Source organism: Chiloscyllium plagiosum, chromosome 33, assembly GCF_004010195.1.
Source record: "Chiloscyllium plagiosum isolate BGI_BamShark_2017 chromosome 33, ASM401019v2, whole genome shotgun sequence".
Lineage (NCBI taxonomy): Eukaryota > Metazoa > Chordata > Chondrichthyes > Orectolobiformes > Hemiscylliidae > Chiloscyllium > Chiloscyllium plagiosum.
In genome coordinates this window covers 38,960,590-38,978,885 of record NC_057742.1, presented here as the reverse complement: position 1 = coordinate 38,978,885, position 18,296 = coordinate 38,960,590, and the positions used below count along the sequence as shown (strand labels likewise).

At 43.4% G+C, this 18,296-nt stretch overlaps 1 protein-coding gene across 4 annotated transcripts in view; it reads right to left on the bottom strand.

Annotated features, from left to right (window-relative positions):
- Window positions 1-18,296, bottom strand: part of LOC122539684 — a 153,915-nt gene that overhangs the window by 30,899 nt on the left and 104,720 nt on the right. For 3 of the 4 annotated variants that reach the window (XM_043674674.1, XM_043674672.1, XM_043674673.1), the window contains exons 2-3: window positions 9,714-10,704; window positions 743-931 (exon numbers count right to left, since the gene is read on the bottom strand). In XM_043674674.1, the coding sequence (XP_043530609.1) occupies window positions 743-931; window positions 9,714-10,606 (1,082 nt within the window). In that variant the 5' untranslated portion in view covers window positions 10,607-10,704. The remainder of the gene's footprint in view (window positions 1-742; window positions 932-9,713; window positions 10,705-18,296) is intronic. The other variant, XM_043674675.1, reaches the window with a different exon arrangement.

Here is an 18,296-nt window from a genome sequence, read left to right as displayed (position 1 = left end):
AAAGTTGACCATGGCCCTCAACAACCAGAAATTAATGCTGGCAGACACAAGAAGAAATATTATCAGTAAAAATCAAAATATATTGTAACCATTTTCACAGTAGATGCAAAATCATTGAATCCCGACAGGTCTGCATTGACCCTTCGAAGAATATACTAACTTATTCTCGTGTAGCCATTTACTCAGACTCATCCACATAACCTGCATATTCCTGGACACCAAAGGGTAGGTACAGGGATAGGAAAGATTTAGAGGGATATATACATGAAGAAGAAAGGTTTGGAGGGATGTTGGCCAAGAGCAGGCAGGTGGGACTAGTTTAGTTTGGGATTATGGTCAGAATGTATTGGTTGGCGCAAAGGATCTGTTTCTGTGCTGTTGAACTCTATGACACTATGACAATGATATGGGCCAAATGCAGGCAAATGAAACTAGTTCATTTGGGAAATCTGGTTGGCATGGATGAGCTGAGCCAAAGGACTTGCTTCCGTGCTGTATGACAATTACTTTATTTTAGTGGACCTGTTGGGCGATTTCCTGGTTTTTTGGCTAATGTCCAATTATTTTGTTTTCCCTGTTCAAGTTGTTATAATAACACACACCTGATCTTGGGTGCCCAAATTTCCAAACAGGACCTAATTCAAACATTCCATGAACAGCAATATAGTCTTGTAAGGCTACTAATGCAGATATCCTTCAATAGTTCATTTGAAGATAAGGGTACATACAATGTGTCACCAACCTTCTGGAGTCAAATGTTTGCTGTTTGTTTTTTAGTGACCGTAGTTTTACAACAAAGGCTACCATCAGTGTGAGGAATAGGAGAAGAGTGATTAAGCATGCTCCAATCAATATGCACGTGATCTGAATCTCTGTGAGTACTGATTGACAGCGCTGTCCTTTGTACCAAGTGTGTTCCTTCTCACTGCACCTAGTCACAAAGGCAAAGAGTTAGAAGAATGGGCATGCATGACAGGCATAAAAAACAATATAATACTGGTGTAGTTTAAAGATTTCATTAGATTAGACTGAATTGCATTGGATAGAACTGGGTGATTGAAATTGACTGAACTAGGCCAGAGTGGACTAGATTGGATGAGTCTGGCAAGATTAAATGGTATGGACGTGCAGGTGTTGGACTGGGGTTGATAAAGTTAAAAATCACAGAACACCAGATTATACTCTAACAGGTTTACTTGGAAGTGCAAGCTTCCAGAGTGCTGCTCCTTTGTCAGGTAACTAGTGGGGCAGGATCATAGGATATAGAATTTCTTGTAAAAGATCAAAGTGTCATACAACCGATGTGATAGATTGAATCACATAGATTGTTACTAAGTCTTTAACCACTTAGAATGGGTTGCAGGTTTCAATTAATATGTAAATCCCAGAACTTCTTTCAAGTCACATTCCCAAAATAACTTAAGGTTTTATTAAAAAAAAAGTGACATCTCAGCCCAGACAATGCATTTAAGGTGTGAGGTTAGAGTCTGTCTGTATCCCAACCTTGAGTCAGACTGGTTCTATTTCCAAAGGAGGGGTTGATAGAATGCATGGACTGACTGTCTATAGATTGTGAGCTTTTTGAACAAAAAGTGTATCTGCGAATAAAAATCTGTAAATGCAAATTCACCCCATAAACTTATATGTGTGTGCATTTGTGGGAGAGAGAGAGAGCGCGAGAGAGAGCGAGAGCGAGAGCATAGTGTATAAATGTAGGTCACCTGTAGTGTGACATGAACCCAAGATCCCAGTAGAGGCCATTCTCATGAACTAGGCAATCAGTCTCTACTCAGCGACTCTGCATTTTTGTGTATCCTGAAGTCCGCCTTGGAGGATGGTCACCTGAAGGTCTGAGGTCGAATGTCATGAAGTATTCCTTGACTGGGAGGGAACATCCCTGCATGAAGATTGTTGTGCGATGTTCTCTCATCCGTTGTCGTAGTGTCGGCTTGGTCTCACCAATATTCTATGCCTCAGAGCATCCTTTTCTGTAGTGTATGAGGTAGGCAACATTGGCCGAGTCATATGAAAACCTACTGCGCACATGGTGGGTGATGAACCCACGTGTAATGGTGGTATCCGTGTTGACACTGACACATCTTGCAATGGTTGTCATGACAGGATTGCATGGTGTTGTGGTCGATGCTGTCCTGAAGACTGGGCAGTTTGCTGTGAACAATGGCCTGTTTAAGGTTTGGTGGCTGTTTAAAGGTGAGAAGTGGGGGTGTAGGGAAGATTTTGGTAAGGTGGTCATCGTCATCGATAACGTGTTGCAGGCTGACAAGAACATGGTGTAGTTTCTCTGCTCTTGGGAAGCGCTAGATAACGAAGGGTACCCATGTCGTATCCCATGTCTCTCTCCTGAAGAGATTGTTTCAGTTTCTCGCCATGGCACATTGGAACTGGTAATTAATGAGTTGGGCATTGTATCTTGTTCTAATGAGGGCGTCCTTCAGCATCTTCAGATGTCAATCATGTTCCTGCTCATCTGAACAGATCCTGTACATGTGCAGGACTTGTCCATAGTGAATGGTTGTTTTGATATGTTCATGGTGGAAGCGAGAGAAGTGCAGCATCGTGAAGTTATCCATGGTATCTGCAGTACAGTGAGGCATGAAGGTGCCCATCCATGGAGATGCTTGTATCCAAGAATGAGACTAAGAGTAGTCCATGGTAAGTCGGATGGTGGGATGAAACTTGTTGATATCACTGCAGTTGTTTCAGTGACTTCTTGCTGTGGGACCAGAGGACGAAAATGTCAATGTATCTGGTGTTTAGTGTTGGTTGGAGATCCTGTGCAGCAAAGAGGTCTTGTTCAAACTTGTGCATGAAAATTTTGATATATTGGGGTGCACATTTGGTACCCAATGGCTATTCTCCACGTTTGGTTGTCAAAGGTGAAGACGTTGTGGACAAGGATGAAGCAGATGATTTGTAGGATGGTGCCTGGAGATTAGCAGTTGTTGGTACTGAGTGCTGAGACTACTGCAGCAATGCCGTTGTGGTGGTGTGTGCTTGTGTAGAGTACTGAAATGTCCATTGTGACATAGAATGTTCCTTGTTTGACTGGTCCAGGTGTGCCGAGTTCTGGAAGAAATCTGTAGTGTCGCAACAGAAGCTGGGGATTCTCTATACAATGGATGTCAGGATGCCTTCAACATAGCCAGAGAGGTTCTCACACAGGGTTTTGTAGCCTGATACAGTGGGACATCCAGGTGTACTGGGACATCCAGGTGTACTGCAACAAAGTGTACTGACAACTGAACAACCAGGAACATTACAGGCAGCTATTGGCCAATCTGACCAAAGAACTTAAACAAATTGATCAAGACTTTTGATCCAGTCATTTCATATATTTCTCATGTCAGGAACTTTTGCAGCCTTGTGAAGATACAGGAAGCCTGTATCTTCACAAGGCTGCAAAAGTTCCTGACATGAGAAATATATGAAATGACTGGATCAAAAGTCTTGATCAATTTGTTTAAGTTCTTTGGTCAGATTGGCCAGTAGCTGCCTGTAATGTTCCTGGTTGTTCAGTTGTCAGTACACTTTGTTGCAGTAATCCATGCTATTCTGAATGTCCTCCTTTATCTGCTGTTTTGATGACAATGTTGTGATTGGTCTTGAAAGCATGGTTGGCGTTGCGCTGTGATTGGGTGATATTTTGCTCTACCTTGAATGAATCTGACATTTATACATTTCCTGACATTTTGAGTATACATGTCAAGCCCAGGGAAATGGCTCTCTAGAGGGATCCAAATCAACTCCTTCTTTGGTCACTACACTAAAGGTCGCTCTGATGACTGTTCCAGTTCATTGGTTGCCCTTTGGGCTCGCTGCTGACATCTTCGAAGAATTCCAGGAGTCTCATGCATCTGATGAACTCCTCTGTGTCTGCCGCAAGACCAATGGTGGTGGTGGAGCAGAAACTGAGCCCTCAGCAGAGTCACAGAGTCGCACAGCATGGAAAAAGACTTTGGTCCAACTCGTCCATGCCGACCAGATATCCCAACGTAATCTAATCATATTTACCAGCACTTGGACCATATCCCTCTAAACCCTTCCTGTTCATATACCCATCCATTTAAATGTTGCAATTGAACAAGTCTCCACCACTTCCTCTGGCAACTCTCTCCATACACCACCACCATCTGCATGAAAAAGTTGCCCCTCAGGTCCCATCTTTCTCCTCTCACCCTAAACCTATGCCCTCTAGTTCTGGACTCCTCCACCCCAGGGAAAAAACTTTGCCAATTTATCCCATCCATGCCCCTCATGATTTTATAAATGTCTAAAAGGTCACCCCTCAGCCTCTGAAGACCCAGGGAAAGCAGCCCTAAGCTATTCAGCTTCAAATCCTCCAACCCTGGCACAATCCTTGTCAATCTTTTCTGAACCCTTTCAAGTTTCACACCATCCTTCTGATAGGAAGGGAACCAGAATTGCATGCAATATTCCAAAAGTGGCCTCAACAACATTCTGTACAGCTGCAACATGACCTCCCCACTCCTATACCCAATACTCTGATCAGTAAAGAAAGCATAACAAATGCCTTTCTCCACTATCTTATCTACCTGCAAATTTACTTTCAATGACTATAAACTTGCAGTTTAAGATCTCTTTGTTTAGCAACACTCCCCAGGACCTTACCATAAAGCGTATAAGTCCTGCTAAAATTTGCTTTCCCAAAATTCAAAATCTGTCATTAACCTAAATTAAACTCCATCTGCCACTCCTCGGCCCACTGGCTCATCTGATCAAGATCCCATTGTAATCTGAGATAACTCCCTTCTCTGTCCACTAAACCTCCAATTTTGGTGTCACCTGCAAACTTACTAACCATACCTCTTATGCTCACATCCAAATCATTTAAATAAATGACGAAAAGCAGTGGACCCAGCACCAATCCTTGTGGCATTCCACTGGTCATAGGGCTCCAGTCTGAACGGCAACCTTCCACCAGCACTTGGTCTTCTACCTTTGAGCCAGTTCTGTATCCAAATGGCTAGCTCTCCCTGTATTCCATGAGATCTAACCTTTCCAGCCAGTCTCCCATGGGGAACCTTGTTGAACATCTTCTGAAGTCCATAAAGATCACATCCATCGCTCTGCCCACATCAATCCACTTTGTTAGTTCTTCAAAAAACTCAATCAAGTTGGTGAGACATGATTTCCCATGCACAAACCCTGACTATTCCTAATCAGTCTTTGCCTTTCCAAATACATGTAAATACTGTCCCTCAGGATTCCCTCTAACAATTTGCCCACCATCGATGTCAGGCTCACTGGTCTATAGTTCCCTGACTTGTCCTTACCATCTTTCTTAATTAGTGGTACCACGTTAGCCAACCTCTAGTCTTCTGGCACTTCACCTGTATCTATCGATGATACAACTATCTCAGCAAGGGGCCCAGCAATCACTTCCTTAGCTTCCCACAGAGTTCTAGGGTACACTTGATCAGTCCTGGGGATTTATCCACCTTTATGCATTTCAAGACATCAAGCACTTCCTCCTCTAATATGGTCATTTTTCAAGATGTCACCATCTATTTCCCATTCTATACCTTCCATGTCCTTCTCCACAGTAAACACTGATGCAAAATACTCATTAAGTATCCCCCTCTCTCTTGTGGCTCCACACTAAAGGCTGCCTTGCTGAAATTTGAGGGGCCGTATTATTCTCTTCCCAGTTACCCTTTTGTCCTGAATGTATTTGTAAAAACTCTTTGGATTCTCCTTAACCTGATTTGTCAAAGCTATCTCATGTCCCCTTTTTGCCCTCCTGATTTCCCTCTTAATTATACTCCTACTGCCTTTATACTCTTCTCAGGATTCACTCAATCTCTCCTGTCTTATACCTGACATATGCTTCCTTCTTTTTCTTAACCAAACCCTCAATTTCTCCAGTCACCCAGCATTCTCTATACCTACCTGCCTTTCCTTTCACCCTAGCAGGAATATAATGTCTCTGGACTCCCTTTATCTCATTTCTGAAGGCTTCCCATTTTCCAGCCATCCCTTTACCTGTGAACATCTGCCCCCAAGCAGCATTTGAAATTTCTTGCTTCATACTGTCAAAATTAGCCTTCCTCCAATTTAGAACTTCAACTTTTAGATCTGGTCCATCCTTTTCCATCACTATTTTAAAACTAACAGAACTATGGTCACTAGCCCCAAACTGCTCCCCCCCCCCCCCCCTCCGTCTTATTTCCCAAGAATAGGTCAGATTTTGCACTTTCTCTAGTAGGTACATCCATATACTGAATCAGAAATTTTTCTTGTCCACACTTAACAAATTCCTTTCAATCTAAACCCATAACACTATGGCAGTTCCACTCTGTTTGGAAAGGTAAAGTCCTCTACCATTACTACCCATTTATTCTTCCAGATAACTGAAATCTCCTTACAAATTTGTTCCTCAATTTCCTGCTGACTATTAGGGGGTCTATGGTACAATCCTAATAAGGTGATCATCCTTTTCTTATTTCTCACTTCTACCCAAATAACTTCCCTGGATGTATTTCCAGGAATATCCTCCCTCAGTACAACTGTAACACTATCCCTTAACAAAAATGCCACTCCCCCTCCTCTCTTGCCCCTCTTTCTATCCTTCCTGTAGCATTTGTGTCCTGGAATATTAAGCTGCCACTCCTATCCAAACTGAGCCACGTTTCCATAATTGCTACAACTGCCCCATCCCATGTTCCTAACCATGTCCTGAGTTCATCTGCCTTCCCTGTTAGGCCTCTTGCATTGAAGTAAATGCAGTTTAATTTATCAAATAAACCTGTTGGACTATAACCTGTTGTTGTGTGATTATACACCCCGGTCCAACACTGGCATCTCCAAATCATAATTTATCAGCCCTACCTTGTTCTCTGCTTTGTCCTTGCCTGCCCTGACTGTTGGACTTGCTCCCTTTCCTGACTGTACCAGTCTCAGATTGATTTCTTTCCTCACTATCTCCCTTGGGCCCACCCTCTGTCCCCATCTGCCTAGTTTAAATCCTCCCAAGCAACTCTTGCAAACCTCCCTGCCAATATGTTAGTCCCCTTCCAATTTAGGTGCAATTCATCCTTCTTGTATAGGTCACTTCTAGCCCAGAAGAGATTTCAATGATCCAAAAATGTGAATCCTTCTCCCATACACCAGCTCCTCAGCCACATATACATCTGCTCTATCCTCCTATTCCAACCCTTACTAGCTTGTAGCACCGGGAGTAATCCAGATATTACTACCCTCAAAGACATTCTTTTTAAATTCCTGCCGAACTTCCTATATTCTCCCTTCAAAATCTCAACTTTCACCATTCCTAGGTCTTTGGTTCCAATGTGTATAATGACCTCCTGCTGGTCCATGTCCCCTTTGAGAACATTCTGCACCCTCTCTAAGACACTCGTGATCCTAGCACCAAGGAGGTAACACACCATTCTGATTTTTCACTGCTGGCCATATATCTGACCAGCCATCTGCAAAACACTGCTCCAGGCAAACTTAATACTTACAGCTTATATTTTTAAAATTTAACCAAGAGACAGATCTCAGTAAAACATATAATCAAGAAAGAACCTACTCTACTCACTATTATAGATTTACAGCAAGGCCACACTTAAAATTATGCACTTATCTGTTTGTGTTGTGACCTCTCCCAAATAGGTTTCTCCAAGATCATTTGTCAATTTTGCTGTACCATTTCTTTTAGTTGAAGAGTGTGATCTGATAAGTTGACAATCGATTTCCTGTTTCTCTTGTGCCAGGACTGACTTGGCTACTGCTGGTGGTAAGGCCATGTTTCTCCAGTTTCTTGTTCTTGGTGTTCATGTAGGTGGTGTAATTCCATTGCCTCATCTGCTTGGCAGTGTCTCATCACTGTACTGCTGTATCTTGAGCACAAGCAGAGAATATGGACTCTATCTCGATTTCAAATTTATGGCACCTATTGTGGAGTTGGAGCATGAGATGATTGAAGAGTTTGAGAGAGGTGTGACAGCAAAGTCTCTCAGCATAGTCTGTGATGTAGGTCTACTTGAGTGGGTTTGTGACCCGTAGTCATTTTGGGATCTTTCCTGCTTTCTTGCATTTTTTCAGAAACTTGATGTCTATGTTGATATGTGCAATCTTTTTGGTAATCCTCTCCACTTTGAGCCGGCAGTTGGTGGTGTCAATGGTAGCCATGATGTGGGGGTGCCAGTGTTGGACTGGGGTTGACAAAGTTAAAAATCACACAACACCAGGTTAAAGTCCAACAAGTTTATTTGGAAGTGCAAACTTTCAGAATGTTGCTCCTTCATTAGGTAGCTAGTGGGGCAGGATCATACGAGACAGAATTTATAGTAAAATTTGTGGGCGGCACGGTGGCACAGTGGTTAGCACTGCTGCCTCGCAGCGCCAGAGACCCGGGTTCAATTCCCGACTCAGGCGACTGACTGTGTGGAGTTTGCACGTTCTCCCCGTGTCTGCGTGGGTTTCCTCCGGGTGCTCCGGTTTCCTCCCACAGTCCAAAGATGTGCAGGGTCAGGTGAATTGGCCATACTAAATTGCCCGTAGTGTTAGATAAGGGGTAAATGTAGGGGTATGGGTGGGTTTCGCTTCGGCGGGTCGGTGTGGACTTGTTGGGCCGAAGGGCCTGTTTCCACACTGTAATCTAATCTAAAAAATCTAATCTAAAAAAAAAATCTAAAAGATCAAAGTGTCATGCAACTGATGTGATGTATTGTACAAACCTAGATTGCTGTTAAGCCTTTAGTCACATAGAATGGGGTTTCAGGTTGTGTTTCCTTAACATGTAAATCCCAGAACTTCCTTCAAGTCACATTCCTGAGATAACTTAAGGTTTTAAGTTAGACAGACTTTAACCTCACACTTTTACTGCATTGTCTGAGCTGACACGACACCACTTTGTCACCTTGGGAATGTGACTTGAAGGATGTTTGAAAATCAAACCTGCATCCCCATTCTAAGTGATTAAAGACTTAACAGCAATCTAGGTTTGTTCAATATATTGCATCAGTTGTATGACACTTTGATCTTTTGCTATAAATTCTATGTCCTATGTTCCTGCCCCACTAGTTACCTGATGAAGGAGCAGCGCTCTAGAAGCTGGTGCAGCCCAATAAACCTGTTGGACTATAACTTGTGATTTTTAAGATTTAGATGAGGGTAGATTTGATTAAATTAGGCAGGACTAGGTTAGGTTTTATGGGTAGACCAATATCTCCCATTTTACTTGGTTTTCCCATTACTGTACTGAGGTCAGTAACATTAGAATATTATTAGTTTGCAGTGTGTCAGTATCATTAACTAGGTCAAACAAAACAAAAACATATGTGGATGCTGGAAATCAGAAATTGCTAGAATAACTCAGCAACAGAATTGCCACAGTTTTGAAGAAATGTCACTGGATCTAAACTGTTGGCTCTACTTTCTCCTCAAAGATGCCTGCTGATTCTTCCAGCAATTTCTGATTTTGTCACTAGATAGGTCAGCATTCATGTGCAATTCATGTTGATCTAGCCAGCTTACATCCACAACCCATGAATAAATAAAAAAAACACTAAATTCCAGACCAGTCTGTGAAAATAGGAATAAAGGAAGGGATAAGAGAGTGTGCTGGGTGAGGATAGACCTGATCAGTTTCAGATTATTGGGGTGCGGCAATGTCAATGGCTTCAGGAGCATGACAACGTTTATTTTGAAACAAAAGAGTTTCCTACCTGCAGAACACGCCAATATTTTCTATGACTCCACATTTGCCTCCATTAAAACAGTAATCAGGAATCACTTCACAGATTGACCAACAGGAATTGTTTTCATGGATATATCCTGGATTACAGACAATCTGGGAATCATTTGAGCTCTGATCTATATTTAATTCAGGGACCATCACTGGTTTGTTTGGCCAATGGTCATTTGATGCAATTCTTGTTCTGGTTGATGTCCTTTCTGGAATTGTCTTATTGTAATTCTCTCTCCTGCTATCTACCAACAGCTCATCCACTGGAGACTTAGGCTCTTGGAAACCGATGTTAGATTTTGTTGGGGTGGCAAAGCCCAGTGCTGGCCAAGGGTTTAATGTGTGAAATGTAGTCAAGCTGTTTTCTGGTTGATTTTCTTTGGAAGGAGGGATTACCAAACTTTTGTATCTTTCAGTGATTCCTTCAATTTCCAAACTGATTATTCTTTGGGATTCAAGGTCAGTGTCATTACGATCAGGCAACTGTTTATGCATATCACCACTTCCCTCTGTCAACTCACTGAAAATGGGAACAAGAAAAGTATTTGAGGGAAACCTAGAATTTTGATTTGAGTCTTTGTTATCCTGAGGGGATGAATTTGAATTGGTCAGAAATCTGGAGTCCAGTGTAGCATCAAGAGCACAGTCATTGGATATGCATGTGTCAGGGTGCTCAACCTCATTATATTCTTTGTCTGCATTTTCGAAGGAGTCTTGTGGAATAAGGTCAGGTTTTGCCCTGGCCTGGTCAAGAATGGCATCTTTGTTCCCAGCTTGTGATTTGTCAACAGCTATGGTTTCAAACTGAGGACTTTCATCAAAAACAATTGGTTCTTCCAAGTAGAGATGGTCAATGGACCCAGAGTTGGCCATGTACTGGAATTGAAGGGACTCATAGGTAGCTTCTGGTGAGAAGTCTGCAAGCTGCTGCCCTTCATTGTGGGAGGTCCTTTCACCAGATGCTCCAATATCTGTTTAAAATGACAGCATCAAATAGAAGTGGTTAGTACACAGGTCCTGTGTCTTATCTCTTACTCAAACGGGGTGGGTCAAAGCTAGGCTTTTTACTTGACTTGCTGGGATTCTGTATTTGCGGGCACATAGCGTGAAGGTATGACCATGTGACAGCTGAACAAAGAATTTGGAGGGAGGACAAAGGACTCAAAGTACGGAAATTGCTCCTTAGGAAGGCCAACATGGAGCCTATGTATCCAATGGCCTTCTTCTGTGCTGCAACAATTCCACAATTCCATGATGACACTTGTCTTCTGTTTTTAAGTGATTTGAGTCACAGTTTAAACATTGTCAAAATGTGGTTTAAAAATTCTACATTTTGAAAACTGTAACACCTTTGGGGCTTCAGCCCTCAGGCTTTCAGGTTGCCTCTCTGCCAGGGGAAGATGTCACCATATAAGCTAGAATATTGCTCCCCGTTTCTGTATTCCCATGGTGTTTACACCAAGCCTGGAAGAACTAGAAATGCAAGTCCCTTTAAGGTTTGATCAAAATAGCTCCTCGTTGATTGAGAGCAAGTGATGCTAAGTGGACTTTGTATTTAAGAGCTGAGTCCTCCCTCTTTCCCTTGGGAACTTGAGGTGAAGAATGTTGCATGCAGCAGTCCTGTAAAACCACAGATTGTGGCACACTCCCAGCCCAACTGTTTCTTTTGCTGTGCTGTGGAGTGCATGGACCATGAATACATTGTTTGTAATGTTTCTACTCCCTGTTTAGTTATTTGAAAAACCTCTTGTTCTGTTTTTGATTGCACCTGGCCAGGCTGGCTGTAAACAGGTCCAGGCAGTGGGCTGTGGAAGGGGTCATCTCTGCTAACTACCTACCTTCTTCCGCAGTTATGTTTTAGCCCTGATGTCCACCAATACTCCTTGATGCCTTCAAGGAGAGGTGGGTGCTGTGTTGGGCGGAGTGCTTTATTTCCTCCTCTAATTCCATTTTGATTTAGCCCTGTCCTGCTCTCTCTCACCCTTTCTCACTTTTGATGGTTTGTATTGCCAACAGTGGGCTTTGCTTGTAAATATCCAATTGGTTACATGGCTCGACTGGTGGCAGTTGAAGGTTAAAAACAAAACGAAGAGCTACAGTGACTTTCTGTGGGTAAGCCATTTGGTTCTCTGTACATATCTCTCCCCCATCTTTGGTGCTATCAGATAGTCCTGGATGGGCTCAGCATATAAACTGAACAATTGGAAACTGGTTGATTTAGTGATGCTGGTTAATAGATAAATAATTGCCATGGTGATTTGGTGATGGGGAAGAAAAAATTTCAGTTGTACGTAAGATCACTTCTGAATATAAAAAGATGAGCTGTGTTCTTCTGCAGTGGAGAGTTAGCTTGAGAACAAGGAATAAGTCCAGGAGGGAAATGTGGAAACTGATCATTGTGCTAAACTGTTATTTGGCAATAAAATCTTTATAAATTTCAGGAAGTCTTTTGCTGCCAAATTCAACATATGAATTTTGATTAATAAAAACCAAACATTACCTCAATCAGGAGTGAATGGGTAAGTCTGTAATGACTACAATCATATGGTATTATAATGGCAAGAGTAGTGGAAATGTGCTCTTCATCTCAAATATCACATGACTACCAATTTTAAAATTGCTGCTTCACATATCTGTCAAATCACAAGAAGGGGATTTAGTTTGATAATTAATGCACTCGCTGCCTCCTCATTGTGAAGCTAGCTGTTAGAAGTGTCCTCGTTCTTTGACTCACCGGTTCAGTCTGTGGGCTACCTATCACACACATATTTCTGCTGATTCACCCAGTTTGCATCCAGTGACATTAGTCAGCATGACAAAAATAGGATGGCAATTGGAAACAGAAATTAATAATGCTGCCGGAAAATGCTGCCAAGCAGACATTTTCCATTGGTTTGGCAGAGATTTGGAGTTAAGTACAGAAATTTCAGTCAAAGACTCATCCAAAACCTCAAAAAGCAATCAAAATGTAACTTCTGATGTGTGTGAGACTATGTGTGAGAGGGTGCATGTGTGTGTGTGTTTATGGTCTGTATGTATTTGTTTGTGAGAAAGTACATGTGCATGTCTGTGTGTCTAAAGATCAGTGTGTGTGCTTGTGTGTGAGAGAGTCAGCATGCATGTGTTTGTGAGTGAGTCAGTGTGTCTCTGTTTGTGTGAGAGATTCAGTGTTTGTTTGTTTATGTGCAAGGTAAGTGCGTGTGTGTGAGAGAGTTAATGTGTGCATGTTTGTGTGTGAGAGTCAGTGTGTGTGAGACTGTGTGTGTGTCAGAGAGTCACAGTGTGTTTGTGTATGAGAGAGTCAGAGTTTGTGAGAATCAGTGCATCCATGTTTGTGGGAGAGAAACAGTGTGGGTGTGTGGGTATGTGTGTGTGTATGCCTGTGTGAGACCTTGTGTGTGCTTGTGGGTCTGTGCATTTGTGTGCCTGGGGCGCGATGGTCTGAATCTCTTGATGGCAGATGAGGAAACTTGAATTCAATAAAATAAATCTGGAATTAAAACTTGCCTAATGGCAGCTTCTGTTGGTTGTTGTGTAAAAACCCATCTGGCTCACTCATATCCTTTAGAGAAACTAATCTGCTGTTCTTACCTAATCTGGCCCAAATATGACTCCCGACCCACTTAAGAGTAATAGACTCTTAAGTGCTTTCTGAAATGGCCCTAGAAAACAACTGGGTGGGCAATTAGGAATGGATAAGAAATGCTGGTTCAGCAAAAGATACCAAAGATTCAATTTCTTTGAATATTCATATGTAGAACATGAATGTCACAAGCTGGCCAGCATTTATTTCCAGGCCCTACTTGCCCTTGAGAAGGTAGTGGTGAACAATCTTTTTGAATTGCTTCAGTTCATGGCCTGGAGGTAGACTCACAATGCCCTGAAGGGGGAATTTCCAAGATTTTCACCCAGCAACTATGACAGATTGACAATATATTTCCAAGTCAGGGGAACTTACAGCTGATAGTATTCCCATATAGCTGCTGGAGAAAGTGAGGTCTGCAGATGCTGGAGATCAGAGATGGAAATGTGTTGCTGGAAAAGTGCAGCAGGTCAGGCAGCATCTAGGGAACAGGAGAATCGACGTTTCGGGCATTAGCCCTTCTTCAGGAATTCCTGAAGAAGGGCTAATGCCCGAAACGTCGATTCTCCTGTTCCCTAGATGCTGCCTGACCTGCTGCACTTTTCCAGCAACACATTTCCATCCCATATAGCTGCTGCCCTTGTCTTTCGAGATGAAAGTGGTCATAGATTTGGAAAATGATAGCTGGGAACATTGGAGAATTCCTGTTGTGCACCTTGTAGATAGTACACATTGTTGTGGTTCTGTTCGCCGAGCTGGAAGTTTTTGTTGCAAACTTTTCGTCCCCTGGCTAGGCGACATCATCAGTGCTTGGGAGCCTCCTGCGAAGCGCTTCTTTGATGTTTCCTCCGGTGTTTATAGTGGTCTGCCCCTGCCGCTTCCGGTTGTCAGTTTCAGCTGTCTGCTGTAGTGGTTGGTATATTGGGTCCAGGTCGATGTGTTTGTTGATGGAGTTTGTGGATGAAGCCATGCCTCTAGGAATTCCCTGGCTGTTCTCTGTCTGGCTTGCCCTATGATAGTAGTGTTGTCCCAGTCGAATTCATGTTGCTTGTTGTCTGCGTGTGTGGCGTGTGTGGTCGTGTCGTTTCGTGGCTAGTTGATGTTCATGTATGCGGATTGTTAGCTGTCTTCCTGTTTGTCCTATATAGTGTTTTGTGCAGTCCTTGCATGGTATTTTGTACACTACATTAGTTTTGCTCATGTTGGGTATTGGGTCCTTCGTTCTGGTGAGTTGTTGTCTGAGCGTGACTGTTGGTTTGTGTGCCGTTATGAGTCCTAGGGGTCGCATTAGTCTGGCTGTCAGTTCTGAGATGCTCCTGATGTATGGTAGTGTGGCTAGACCACGGAACGAGGACATACCACAATCAAAAGGACTAGCCACACTACCATACATCAGGGGCATCTCAGAACTGACAGCCAGACTACTGCGACCCCTAGGACTCATAACGGCACACAAACCAACAGCCACGCTCAGACAACAACTCACCAGAACGAAGGACCCGATACCCAACATGAGCAAAACTAATGTAGTGTACAAAATACCATGCAAGGACTGCACAAAACACTATATAGGACAAACAGGAAGACAGCTAATAATCAGCATACATGAACATCAACTAGCCACGAAACGACACGACCAGCTATCCTTAGTAGCCACACACGCAGACAACAAGCAACATGAATTCGACTGGGACAACACTACTATCATAGGGCAAGCCAGACAGAGAACAGCCAGGGAATTCCTAGAGGCATGGCATTCATCCACAAACTCCATCAACAAACACATCGACCTGGACCCAATATACCAACCACTGCAGCGGACAGCTGAAACTGACAACCGGAAGCGGCAGGGGCAGACCACTATAAACACCGGAGGAAACATTAAAGAAGCGCTTCGCAGGAGGCTCCCAAGCACTGATGATGTCGCCTAGCCAGGGGACGAAACGTTTGCAACAAAAACTTCCAGCTCGGCGAACAGAACCACAACAACGAGCACCCGAGCTACAGATCTTCGCACAAACTTTGAATAGTACACATTACTGCTACTGAGCTTCAATGGCGGAGGGAGTGGATGCTTGTGGATGTGCTGCCAATCAAGCAGGCTGCTTTGTCCTGGAAGGTGTCAAGCTTCTGGAGTGTTGTTGGAGTTGTACCCATCCAGCCAAATTAAGAGTATTCCATCATAATCCTGACTTGTGCCTTGTAGATGGTGGACAGGCTTAGGGGAGTCAGGAGGTGAGTCACTCACTGCTATATTCCTAGTCACTGACCCGCTCTTGTAGCTACTGTGTTTATGTGGTGAGTCCCGTTGAGTTTCTGGTCAATGATAACCTCCAGGATGTTGATAGTTGGGATTCAGTGATAGTAACATTATTGAATGTCAAGGAGCAGTGATTAGATTGTCTCTCATTGCACGGGATTTATGTGGCACGAAGGTTACTTGCCTCAGTATATGAGGAATTGTGATTGGTGCTGAACATTGTGCAATTATCAGTGAACGTCCCCACTTCTGACCTTATTATGCAGGGGAGGTCAAACAGCTGAAGGTGATTTGGCCTACAATTGAATGTTTTAAACAATGCCTCGTCCATCTGTGCTGCCTGTTTGGTGAACAAGTGGGGTATGTCTATCTAGTAAGTGGCATGTGTACCTCTGTGAGAACCACTATCTGTGCTCAACTTTGTCTCAACTTCACGAGGGATTAACAAGGTTTGGCCATGATCTTTGTAATGGAGAGGATATTGTATCAGAAACTCAACTCAGCATCAAATAGAATCTGCCCTTGAGCCCCGCCCCTCCAACCGCCACCAGGACAGAACCCCACTGGTCCTCACCTACCACCCCACCAATCTCCATGTACAGCGCATCATCCGCCGTCATTTCCGCCACCTCCAAACGGACCCCACCACCAAGGATATATTTCCCTCCCCTCCCCTATCAGCATTCCATAAAGACCACTCCCTCCGTGACTCCCTCGTCAGATCCACACCCCCCACCAACCCAACCTCCACTCCCCGCACCTTCCCCTGCGTCAAATCCATCGAATTCAGCACCGCCTTCCTAACCTGCAATCTTCTTCCCGACCTCTCCGCCCCCACCCCAGTCTGACCTATCACCCTCATTCTTCCTGACCTCTCCGCCCCCACCCCAGTCTGACCTATCACCCTCATTCTTCCTGACCTCTCCGCCCCCACCCCAGTCTGACCTATCACCCTCATTCTTCCTGACCTCTCCGCCCCCACCCCAGTCTGACCTATCACCCTCATTCTTCCTGACCTCTCCGCCCCCACCCCAGTCTGACCTATCACCCTCATTCTTCCTGACCTCTCCGCCCCCACCCCAGTCTGACCTATCACTCTCACCTTGACCTCTTTCCACCTATCACATTTGCGACGCCCCTCCCCCAAGTCCCTCCTCCCTACCTTTTATCTTAGCCTGCTGGACAAACTTTCCTCATTCCTGAAGAAGGGCTTATGCCCGAAACATCGATTCTCCTGTTCCCTGGATGCTGCCTGACCTGCTGCGCTTTTCCAGCAACACATTTTCAGCTCAGCATCAAATAGGACCATGAGTTTCAAACAGTGCAATCCAGTTTGAGATTGTGCACCGACCAAGCTTGTGGTATGATTGAAAAACATACCTTGAGTTTTCCAAGTGTTAAAACAGACTGAATGTCAAACACCCTGATGGTACAAAAAAATCAAGTCAGGGATAACCGATTGGTTTAGCTTATATGTGCAAGATGGCTCATTATGTTCAAAGGATGGGCATAATTTTTGGGAGGAAGCAGAAAAGGCAAGGGTCTTCAGAAATTATATTTCTGGGGCTGTGAAGAGATTGCTGGAGATATTCCAGCTGAAATTAGATTGTAAGACCATTCAGCCCATTGAGTCTGCTCCACCATTCAATAATGGCTGATGTTTCTCAATCCCATTCTCCTACCTTCTCTCTGTAAACTTTTTTAATCAAGAACCTATCTATCTCTGTCTCACATTGCATCTTTTACCCCCTTCATGCTGTTAGTTGTCCTCTGCTGGTTTTCAAAGACATCATAAATTCTCTTGCTATCTAATAATCTTCACCACATTGTAGGTTTTTTCTTTTGCGCTTGTTGAGTTACTCGTCTAATTGTTAGACTTAGCTGAGAAGAGTGAGGTCAAAGATGCAATATATCATGAGGCATTCTTTTCCAGCATTGATTACAGGAATATCACACTTACTTGTACATTTTCATCAATTTTGTAGCTATTTCACAATTTTGCCACTGACATTGGAAAAAGTCTACATCTGTCTTATATTTCCTTTCATTTTCACAGCAAATTGAGTGGAAATTCTACAGCCATTCTGACTCACTAAGCATTTTGAAGTTGCAGTTTTAATCAATCATTTTTTTTTACAGTTTGTTGGCTCTCTTGTAGCTCTGAAAAGACACCCAATGTCAGCTTTGCACTTCTGAAACCATGTTTCATGTCATATTTTTTCATGGATACTAAAATGAAAGAAGTCATGTGACTAAAACAATCCAACATGTCCACTGTGTACAAGTGTATTTCTCTAAAGAAATACTGTTCCTTCAACCTGCTCAACCTTAATGCTATTTCTCCACTCCTTCAGTACTGCCCCTTCATCAGGGGAGCACCTAATCTATACTGCTCCTCCAACAGTGCAGTGCTATCCCAATACTTTCAGTAATATCTGATAGTGTAGTATCCACACATTACAGTACTTCCTCAGCACAACATCTGTCACACTCCAACACCAAACGGAGAATTCACCACTAAGGTACACAGGAAAGCCACACACACAGACCAAGTCCTGAACTATGAAAGCAACTACCCCAATACACACAAACGAAGTTGAATCAAGACACTGTTCAAAAGGGCCACAACACACTGCAGCACGCCAGAACAGCAAAAAGAGGAAGAGGAACACCTATACAAGGTATTTGCAAAAAACGGATATCCTCGCAATTTCATCAAC